General features: G+C 37.4%; 1 protein-coding gene and 1 long non-coding RNA gene across 4 annotated transcripts; one reads left to right on the forward strand and one right to left on the reverse strand.

Annotated features, from left to right (window-relative positions):
• The first annotated feature begins 2,105 nt into the window (after positions 1 to 2,105).
• On the forward strand, positions 2,106 to 8,476 carry LOC146509574 (uncharacterized). 3 transcript variants are annotated; one of them, XM_085175262.1, is made up of 11 exons: positions 2,106 to 3,113; positions 3,274 to 3,408; positions 3,640 to 3,788; positions 3,888 to 4,024; positions 4,123 to 4,216; positions 4,352 to 4,475; positions 4,594 to 4,811; positions 4,892 to 5,075; positions 5,314 to 5,438; positions 5,610 to 5,666; positions 7,478 to 8,476. In XM_085175262.1, exons 1-11 carry the CDS (start codon positions 2,918 to 2,920, stop codon positions 7,511 to 7,513), a joined length of 1,455 nt encoding a protein of 484 aa, XP_085031388.1. In that variant the 5' UTR covers positions 2,106 to 2,917; the 3' UTR covers positions 7,514 to 8,476. The 3 variants fall into 3 exon arrangements, with proteins under 3 accessions (XP_085031388.1, XP_085031386.1, XP_085031387.1); XM_085175260.1 differs by having other exon boundaries at positions 3,020 to 3,113; positions 5,610 to 8,476; XM_085175261.1 differs by lacking the exon at positions 3,274 to 3,408 and having other exon boundaries at positions 3,020 to 3,113; positions 5,610 to 8,476.
• Positions 3,657 to 7,577, reverse strand: LOC146509575 (uncharacterized). The gene is made up of 2 exons (XR_014876515.1): positions 7,478 to 7,577; positions 3,657 to 5,666 (listed from the first exon to the last, which is right to left on the reverse strand). It is a non-coding gene; the product is annotated as an uncharacterized LOC146509575 (long non-coding RNA).
• Positions 8,477 to 11,474: the final 2,998 nt, after the last annotated feature.

An 11,474-nucleotide genomic window follows, 5' to 3' on the forward strand; every position in this document is an offset into this window, starting at 1 on the left:
TATTTACTTATAAATGTGTAACAATCTATCCACACGAGTACCGCACTTTTCTCTGACAGAATGCTACACGAACACCTCCCGATTCAGCAGTGTAAACAGTTGCACATGAAAAGCTTACAATGTATAAAAAATAAGTGGTGTACAATCCCATTATATGTCCACCAAGCTTCACTGTGGCATACGGATACTCATTATGGCTCCCTAAGACTTTGGCAGACAACCCGTCTTCTGTTAGAGTTAAATGTTTCAAGTTTTAATTCAGCACCTGCTCTCATTTATCTGCACACTGCTCTTCTGTTTTTGTGCATAGGTGAGCTGTTTGCCTTTCTTTCACACTGGATGAATGGCTTTTTGGCTGCAAGTGCTCCATAGAGGCACTTCTGACAAGGGTTCTCCTGGTTGTAGACTGTAGGGCGTACTGGCATCACACTGATTTCTGCCAGTTCTAAGGTGACGGCACTGCTGGAAATCGTCCAAATTCAAAGGAAAGTCAGCTTGATGTGTCTGTCTTCCGATGCTCTCGGCTTCCGAGGCCGACCCCTGCATTTCCGGTTCTTAACCTTGCCCGTGTCTTTGTACTCATACAAGAGAGCCTAGGCAGTATATCTGGAAACAACTATCTCCTACACAATTTCTGTTTGTAAGACACCTTTGCTAAAGAAGGAGGAACAAAAGATGACCTCATTGCTCATAGTCCTGTAATATATGTAGATCAAAACTATTGCTTCTTCTTTTTAAGTTAACTATTGTTTCCCCATTTTGAGCCTTTTTCTAGTTCTGCTAATGACTTAGTTTCAATAAACATATCACTGCACTGTTGAGTGGCCCCTGTTTAGTATATTTAAAAAAACAAAAAAACATTTGGGCATATTGCATGCCTTCAAATGCTTCAAGGCAGCAGAAGCAATTTGTGAACGACGCATTCATCACCTTTCAAGTTGCTATGGCAACTTGTTAGAAAACAGTTGCTTATTTTCACATCCTGCAGTTACAGAGCAAAAGGATAATTAATTTGAATCTTGTGTTTCTAGCCACCTGGCAAATGTAAATTAAAAAAAAAAAAAAAACATTCTCTTTTAGCTCAGTTTTTAGTTTTCACTGTGGTCACTGAGGTAAATATAACTGCTGAACATGGAGTCAAATTGGTGGCCAGCTGTGCTAATTTGTTTTCATAATAATATATAAAGTAGTAGTAACTACTGCTTAAACATCATGTAGATATATCAAAAGGGGAGACTTTAGCGATAGATTGGGTTCTAAGAAGTATTTCCAGTGATCAAAAATGTAAAATGTACAGTTTCTTATTTACACACTAATGTGCACTATGCAGCACATATAAAAACATAGAAGATAAATGGAAGTGTGATACATCTAAAGTTCCTTAAACTGTATGAAAAGTTGCAATTTCATAAATGCAGGAAAATTTATCTCTATTATTATCAAATTCATATTATGTTATGAGTATTCACCTGAACAAGATAATTATCTTTCTTTAATAAATTCATTTTTAATGAATTATATATAGTAGCATACATACAATCACAGCTTATAGAAGGCCCCCCGCCCCCCCCCCCCCCAAATATTCCTTAGACTTATTAGACACATGTAGCATTTTATCTACTATATCAGGTACTACTTAATAATTACTACGGCTTATTGTTGTTCTAAGATGAAGATTTAATCTGTCAAATACTGGAGTACTTAGTATCGATGTGACCAGGCAATACAATAATTATATAATTCTTACTATTTCTTGAAAGGATACACAGCAAAAACTGGAGTGTTAAAATTTCAGGGTTAAACATGTTAGAGTTGATTTCCACTCTCAAAGTGTCATTTTAACACATTCTGATTCAAATAGTGTTCAGTGTTGGAGTTATTAAACAGTGTTATTCAAGTCCAAGCAAATGAACTCTGAAGAGAGTTATTTATCTTGGTAGGCCCCTGGGCTTCTGCCCAGGTAAACCCGTTGATCAATTAATAGTTCGCTCTGCCGGGCCGATTTTCCATGTGCTTCTGCTGGTTACACCGTGGTGGATGCTTGCCGTGTTGCTGCTTGGAGTATTTTACACAAACGGTAAGTAATTCAAACTTATATAAAATTCACGGTATTCTATCGGTGCAGTGAGGTTTTCTTGATGTTTCTTGGTGTTCGGTTGCTGAAAACGAGCTTTAATATAGGAGGAGATGTGTCGAAAATTCTATTTAGCCTCCAATGCTAATGTTAATGTTGCAGTCTTTTTACTCGTGAGTGACGGTAGACACTGCACGTGGAAGCGCCGCGCCACGTTCAGCTTTTCCCCTGTTCATACAGACACGTCTTTCTCCACGCCAGTTCATGAGCGTTTTTGCTCCTCTGTTTATTCAGAGCAATTTTTTCACAATTGATAAGTAAATAACATCCCAAAATAATTGAAGAGAGCTTGTTTTAGTCACTCCTGCTTTTACTTTGACATCGTTCATCGTTGACTTGTCTCTAATCTGTCTCTCTCTCTGCCTCACTCTCTTCTCCCTTTGAGACACCCGCCCCAAACATAGTCAGTTAGGCTGTCCCCTCCTTTGCGATGTGTTTATTTTCATCTCTATTGTCTCTTTTCATACACGAATCTGATCGCATTTGTCAATCGCAGTATTTTATTTTGGAGAATAGCTTTTATCTTCAAAATTGCCTGGATTGTCTTGTGTGTCTTGGTGTAACTTCCTGCGTAACATGCGTGGCCCACGCAAAAAATAGACCAGATACCGAAACAATCGCTTCGTAGCACTCCGTGTCTGGTGTAAACTACACCATAGATTAACATGTATTTTGTATTGTGTTGTGTATCAATTGGACACCTGCATGGACAGACACAGGTTTATTTGATAACATTAAATGTTATTGCAGTGAAATTCAAATGCATGGTCAGTATTAATCACCATGTACGGTATATGTCAGTGTTTTAATCATTTTTGCTTGAATTGCTCTAAATGTCAAATACTTACTAGTATGCCATTTTTGTTATTATTTTGTCTCAGTAAAATGCTGGTCCAGGTTCGATACTGCCAACAGCAGAAGTATGTGAAGTTGGAAGAGGTTGATGGGCGGTTTGAGTTTATGCAGTTTCATGAAAAAGGTTTGTTTATATCTTACCTAATTTTAGTTGGGGGGACAGAATTTTTTGTAGGGCGTTTCGCCAAGTCTCTTGACTCATACAGTGGTGTATCACTTTAGTGAATGTGAGGCAAGAACAGTTTACTTAAAAGGTGCACTCAAATATATCTTATCTTTTCCAGTCATCGAGAGATTTTGCCTGCCACCTGATGCAAAAGTAGTGTACAAAGATGCAACAGGGACAGAAGTTGATGAAGTGATTTTCAGTGACCTTATCAGCCAAGGCACTGTGGTCCTAACAGTTTTCTCAAGTGATGGTGAGAAATTTAAAGGGGCAAGCTCAACACCAGACATGGGGAAGGGCTGTGTGGCTGCTGGTTGTTCCAAATAATCAGGAGCACACAATTTGACCAATCAGCTGTTTGAACATTGAGATCAGTTAATTTAAATGAGTCAGGTCTGCAGTGTAATGTTGCTTTGTTAGTTAAAAATCTGCAGCCAGATTTTTTTTCTACACCTTACAGAATAATGTTGTTTTTTCCTTTTAGAATTTTCTGATTGCTCCTTGTCTTCTGCATCTGATTGTTCTGACTCAAGCTTCAGCTCAAATGCAAGTACATCAACTATACTTCTAGATGAGGGTCCCAGGAAGAAAACAAGAGTTGAGGGTACTGTTGATGCAGCGTCTGCTAAAAAGGTTGTGACAAAACTCAGTTCTCATAGGTTTTTTTCTACTTCATTATTCTTAATATGTAGAAAAGCTATTCCTCACTTTTTGCATCTTTTTTTTCTCAAGTTAATTGAAGGTGTACTTGGAACCAATTCAGGTGGTGAAGAGGTTCTCCAGGAATATCACACAACACAAACTCTAACAGATGCTACCAGAAGAAAAATGGTCAATATAATAGTGGCTCACATGATTGATTGCCATGGGTATGTGTGTTCTATTTGTGCATTTTATTTTATTTTTTTTAAATACAAGTTACTATTTTGCCATTACTTAAGCAAGCTAATTTAAAATCGTTTTTCAGGCACCTCCCCACCAAAGCTGTTAGAGAACAGTACGCGCTAGGGGTAGTGACATTGTTCCCATCCCTGAAAGACCCATACTCCAAGAAAGGCTATGTATAGTCACTATTATTGCACTTTGTTTACATAATTTTCATGCTGTGCATCATTGGGATTTGTGTGCGTTGACATTTAAGTTCTGAAAATTTTCAGATTGACAACACATTATTTTTGAATGTATTTACATTTTAGGAACACTTCTATGATGCTGCAAGCAGCACTGGATACATTTCTTGGCATTTGAAAACGATACAGAGAAAGACTAGAAGAGGATCTGCACCACCAAGTAGCTCCACTGGCTTTGCTCAAGAAGGAGGTAAGAAATTAAGTGTCCACAGACTAGATAAGGTTCTCATTTACATTATATACTATTTTGTTTTCATTTACCTATCTGCTCAGCACCTATGCTTTTATGTTTGTGTGTTTTTCTTCAGGGGGCCCAAATTACCAAAGGCCCATTAATGTCGACATGCAGCTTGATGGAGATGCTTGCCAGGAGGCCATCTCTTTGCTGAACCATACATCCGACACTTCCTTGATTTTCCAGAAGATGAGAGAGACCTTTCAGCATCGTCAGAAGCTCATCAATGATCCTGACAAAAGTCTTGATATCCTGTCTATCTTCCCAAGATTCTTGGATACAAAAGGATTGGTGAGAATATTCAGTGGAATTTTTAATATCACTTTAAATTTCAAGATGAATGTGGCAGTAGTAGATTTTCTTTCTTAAAGGTGAATCAAGACTTCACTCTCCTGTTTGATGATGAGATATCTACCAGGCTGCTTCAGAAATGGGATCCAATCTTTAGGTATCAAATCATCAAAGAGGCCAAGCAGCTCACCTCAACAGTAGAGTTGCGTCAATTGGTGCAGTCAGCAGAGAGTCCACTAGGAAGTGATCTTGATGAGGCAGCAAGTGAGTTTGTTAAATATGATTTGCTATAAGCAGTTAAAGTTCAATAGCATCAGGATTCTATTAATAAATACCAATTCATTCACCTGTTAGCTTTGCTTCATCAGTTTTTTTTTAGCTGTTAGTTTAATGTTTATGACAGCACATTTCAACTTTCTTAGGAAGTGCTTTTCTAGTTCTCCTTAAAAATTGCATTTGAAAGATTTGCTGTCAATTGATTCTTGTGACTCTTTGGCCGCAGCCTTTGACCAAGACATGGCCTCCCTGTTGTTACTGCTACATCTCCTTCCGCCACCTCCAGGAGGACCAAAGTATCAAAAAATCAGCGCCTCTGATGCTGTTGAGAGACTTGTAGTCTTTCATAAGGTAATTTAATATTTATAGTTTTTATCATAAGTTGTCATGTCACTGGTTAAGAAGTGAATGAAACAAATTACAGTTGAGCTTACAAAGGAGGTTTACATACTCATTTCTGTGATGCTATTATCTCTGACTTGCTCTTGTGTCTAATGCCTAGTATCTTTGTCTCAACTCCAGTCTTGCTGCAGTTTGGAAGAGCATCTCCAGAATCAGCAGAGTCAGCAGCCATACCTCCTGGCTGTTGGGCGCCAGAAGAGGAAGGTTGACAGCTTCTATGTTGCCATAGACAAGCGTCTCATCCCCTGCCAGGCCAGCCGCTCCCTTGGGGCATTTGATGAGCTTTTTAAAGCTCATTTTGTGTTCAATGTGTCTTATGATGCTGCACTTGTGAATTTCTACACATTTCTGCAGACAACAGTATACAATATTGATATGGGGAAAATGAAGGAGTCCCCAAGAGTTCGTGACCTGAGAGCCAAAATCCTTAACCAGGAAATTCTTCTCACAACCTAAGTAAAAATCATTAAAATGCTGACATGTTTTTTGTGTAAGAGAGCTTATCCCAGCAGTCAGCAGCTGATTTCACATTTAAGAGGTGAACATGGTTATTATCCTGGACCTAAGTTTAAGTTATTTTGTTGGCAGCCAGGCTGCAGGCTTCAGTTCCAAACTTATGCAGGCTTTAGGAAGCACCTCAGTAGTTTTCACAGCAATGTTGACCAAAATGATCAAACTTCAGCCATTGCTTGTTTTTCTAATGACACAGTTTCACCTGCTTTGGAGGACCAGTTTAATTCCTCAAATCTTCCTCACAGTTCTCCCAGTGTTCTTCCAGAGTCTAGTTCTTCCAGTGTTCCAGTGAGCATTGATTCAGTACTTACAAGGGATTCATCCAAAGAAATGTGTGCATCCATTGTGGCCAAACTGCAGGGTAGTGGCCTTTCTAACAGTTTAGTATCCTCACTTGTAGGCGATTTGGAGGAATTAACAAGTGAGCTTCGCTCAGAAGCAAAGCAGGCCATTCTTTCTGCGTTACCCACAAAGGACTCCAGCATATCTTTAATAAATGAATGTTTTGAAAATTTTGAAAACCCTTTCACCAATCTGAACACAGAATGGAAACGAAATAAATACTTCAATCTAAAATGGGGAGTTGTAGAACCTAGAGAAATAACACTTGGAGTGAGGTATGACATCAGGCGAAATCAGAAGTCTGGTACTTATGATCAAGTACCTGTGAAGGATACTTTTATATATGTACCTATTTTGGAGTCTTTGAAGTTCATGTTTAGAAATCCAGAGATTTGTGGTTTCCTGCAGAGAGAGTGTAGCTCAGAGCCTGATGCTTATCATGACTTTTGTGATGGAAGTTACTTTAAAACTCACCCTTTGTTTTCAGCCAAAAGGCATGCATTACAAATTCAGCTATACTATGATGATTTTGAAACAGCCAATCCTCTTGGCTCTAAACGCGGAATTCACAAAATTGGCTGTATTTATTTTGTTATAAGAAACTTGCCCCCAAAATTTAATTCCATTTTGATGAACATTCATTTAGTGTCACTTTTCCACACACCAGATCTGCAAAAGTATGGTTTTGATGTTATACTGGAACCACTGATAAATGATGTCAAAAAACTGGAAAGCCAAGGGCTAAGTCTTCCATTTTCTGATGAGCAGGTATATGGCACAATATCACAGATCACTGGAGATAACCTAGGGATGCACTCAATTCTTGGTTTTAATGAGTCGTTCAGTAGCCGTCATTTCTGTCGCCTTTGTTTGATTGAGAAGAATGATTGTCAAATGGTGTACAGTGAGGATGATCCTAAAATTATTCTTCGTGGGAAAGATTTGTTTGACATACATGGCCAGTCTCTTCGGGAAAATCCTAAATTGAAGTCACTGTATGGGTTGAAAAGAAATTCTGCACTTAATTCATTGCAGTATTACCATATTTGCAATAACTACTCATTTGATATAATGCATGACCTTCTTGAAGGTGTGGCTCAGTATGAGGTCAAATTGCTTTTTGAGTATCTTACGCAACACTTCATATCAGAACAGAACTTGCTTTCTAGGATTTATGGTTTTGACTATGGATTTTTAGAAAGAAAAAACCGGCCCACTAAAATCATATTGGACAGTGCTGGCAATAGCATTGGTTTGAACTCTATCCAGACATTCTGTCTTGTGAAAAACATCCCACTTTTGTTTGGTGACATTATTCCTGCAGGGAACAGACACTGGAATTTGTTATTGTTGTTACTTCAAATAATGAACATTGTTTTTTCACCTTGTCTCACTCTGGGAATGACTATATATTTGAAGAATTTGATTATTGACCACCACAAACTATTTAAGCACACGTATCCACACAGAAACTTGATTCCTAAGCATCATTTTATGATTCATTACCCATCCTCTATTCAAAAAATTGGCCCTTTACTGTATATGTGGAGTATGAGGTTTGAAGCTAAGCACAAGTTGTTCAAATATTATTTCAAAAATTTCAAAAACCTCACCAAATCGCTTGCTAAACGGCATCAGATGGCCATTGCTTATCACTGGGAAACCTTTTCTCTTAAACAGAAGGAGTTTGGGCCAATTAAACCATTTTCTTTAAGAGATGAAAGTGTGGTCAATAGTGAAATGCTATTATCAAAAGATGTTTTCTCAACAAGTTGGGTTAAAATTGATGGTGCAGAGTACAAAGCTGGACTCGTTGTTTGCAGTACAATGGAGGAAGACATGCCAGTCTTTTGTCAAATAATTGATACACTTATGGTTGAAAATGACATTTTTTTGTTGACACACAAACTCTTTACTGAAAACTTTGATGAACATCACCATGCATTCAAAGTAGTACAAACTGAAGAACGGTGTGTCATAAAAATAACTGAACTCAAATGTCACAGACCATTTGATATTCAAAACTCATACAGTGCTGCAGATGAAAGTTTGTACATTATATCTTCATTTATTATGTTTTGATTCACTTTCTGGGAAAAAGCATGATAATAAATGTTTTTGGACAATGTACAGTTTTCTTGAAATTATTCTCATAATTGTAATTGTTGTCGTTAAAAAGTTATGTTAATCTATTACATAAATAGTTCTTTTAGGGATTAAAACTACCTTAATAAAAGAGTAAAGAGTTAAAGTAGTGTTATTTTTCAATCTGTGTAGTGTTAATTTAACCCAGTTTGGTGAGTTAAAATTAACTCAGACATGGTGTTAATAATAATTTGCTCAGTGTTAATTTAACCCGGTTTTAAGAGTTAAAAATTAACTCAGACATGGTGTTAATAATAATTTGCTCAGTGTTAATTTAACCCGGTTTTAAGAGTTAAAGAAGGAACTCTGACAAAGTGTTAAATAATTAACTATTTTGAAAATGTTAATTCAACTCTGTAGAGTGTGGAGCTATATAAACCCTGAAAAAATGTTAAAATTAACTCTGTGGGAGTTGATTCAACACTACAGTTTTTGCTGTGTACCTTAAGTAGTACACAGCATAATGCATATAGTGTAATAGACAACTATAATACAAGGTCAAAGACGGCATTATGATCGCCAATGCTTCCCTCCAAAATTAAGGTATAAGCTTTGGGCATATTTGTAGACACACTTTTTTTTCTTTCTCTCCACTGCAGAGATTGTTTCTGAACAACTCCAGTGTAAGACCTCATGCTTTCATATTCTCATGGGCTATAGTTAGCCCACATAGGAAACATACCATTTAGGGTAAACAGTTGTTCTACCAGCTGTATCCAATTCTTCTTCATAGCATAGCATACTCACAATTAAGCACACGTGGACAAAAATGTGATCTTCTCGGTTAAGAATTGCTCGTCTAATGAGGAAGTCATGAATAATACAGTACACAAGTAATAACGTAGTCATTATTAAGCACTAATGGCCTTTAGGAGCTGTTCCAGCACTGCAGCTAATGCTGACCATAAAGGCTCACTAACAGTCAGCCAAAGGCCTGACCTGCTTTCATTTCTCATTACAGTATGCCTTATTATATCCAAGTCTTTTTCCTTTTTTGTTATGATTGATGGGCATTTATATCACTGATATTCAGAGACAGTTTTTGACGCTTCATTGTCACCAGAAATACATGATAAATGATGTTCATTTGGTGACTGTTTTTCTAATCTTGCTTTTTAATCTTACGTGATACAGACAAATCCACCCAACACACACAGAGCTGATAGATGCGTTCTGAATCACAGTGCTCTCTAAATAAAAAAAGGGGTATTTTTTGACAAGCAGATCTTTTGATATTTAGCATCAATGAGATAGAATACAAGCTTTTAATATGTTTTGGGGTTTTTTTTTAATATGAAATTAAGACTTGGTCTTGGTATTTTTTTTCAAGCACTATGTAGAATTCTGAAGTGACTACTGATGACAAATGCAGTTTCTGACCTTTCAGATTGATATGCAACTTCACAGTATTCAGGTCTGCTGCCATGGATACTAGGTATGGCATCTAACCAGAGATCAATATAATTCAGCTTCCAGCGCCAGTCAGTCATTAATCTTAAAATCAAACACGACAAGTCATTTTAAAGCCTCAGAGTGACAGTATCCAATGAGGCATGGGCTAATGGTGCACAGATATGATGATAGTGAGAAAGCAGGCAGACATAATCATCCAACTTCCTTAAGCAAAAAATTATTTACATTACAGGGGCTTTGGGTATAAATATCCAATGAAAACCATTTTCAATCCTAAAATTTACAATCTGTGGTCTGCAAGGGCATTTTTTTGTACTTTTTTGTCTTTTGCTCCTGTCAAATATAGCACCCAGGCACTACATTCCTCTTCAAACACTAGGATCCAGTTTCTTATTTCCTTCTTGGTGTGTTAGAGAAGTGGCAGATGCAAGTATTACTCCACTTTACACTCAGGTTAATTGGACTGTTCACAGACTATAGCATGGAAAAAGCAAAACAAGAAGGCAAAACACATTTAATAAAATAATGCGCCTCGACAGCTTGTCTGCTTATCTCCAGAAATACATGCATGCATTTCAAAATATGGAGAAATTAGATAGGATATATTAGAATCTCACAAATGAGAATAATGAAGCCTTTAAAATGTTTCTAGAGAAATGTTTGTCGATGCTGACAAATAAAAGCAGAGTCAAAAAGAAAACAAAAATAGATATAATCTGTATATTCTTTGGTTCTGCCGTGCGCATAACTATCCTCTGGGAGTTTAGAACTAGCTCTGAGCCTGGAGGCTTGCTATACAGCTCATTGCAGCTTATACTGAATACACACATCCACATCCTCACCAGAGCATTGCTCACAGTGCAAGTGAGAAATGGAGACACAGTTAAACTTTATGATCACAGTTTATGACAATGGTGAAGCCAAACATTATTTTTTAGAACAGGGTTTTGGTTGATTTGTTAATGTACTGCAAGATGGGACTATACTGACGCTGGGGAACATTAATTAGATAACTTTAAATGTGCTTTGTGTAATAGGGATCAATATTTCCTTGTTTGTATGGAGCTGTGTACCCAGTTTGGACGGTACAGTTGCTACATTTTCTTGCAGAAAAATATTTATGTAAAGCAAGGCTAAATTCTGATTTTGATCAAAAGAGACAGTTGGCGACCACCTCTACGGGAGACAGACTCTAAACACACAGGAAGAATGGTGAGAGCAATTTTTCCCTGTGCGTGTACTGTAAGAGCAGAATTGATATCTTGTTGATTGCTTGCTATCACAAGCAATCAACAAGACCGAACTTGTCTTATTTCCCAATCTGGCTGTTCTTTTTTTTGTCTTACTTTTCCATTATTCTTTTCTTTTCTTTTTTTACACTTACTAATATTGCTCAGTTTAAGCCCTCTGAGGTTATAAGAGCATCTCACTCATGCTGTTCTATATTTGAGAGAGCTGTGTGAGCCCCTGTGCTCTTGGCATAGTTTTCTACACAAATGTAAACACCTGCATCACTGCTGTGTTCCCACTAATTAAAACTCTGTCTGTCTAATGAGAGCCATACCTGTCAGG

This window comes from Neolamprologus multifasciatus, chromosome 10, assembly GCF_963576455.1.
Source record: "Neolamprologus multifasciatus chromosome 10, fNeoMul1.2, whole genome shotgun sequence".
Taxonomy (NCBI): domain Eukaryota; kingdom Metazoa; phylum Chordata; class Actinopteri; order Cichliformes; family Cichlidae; genus Neolamprologus; species Neolamprologus multifasciatus.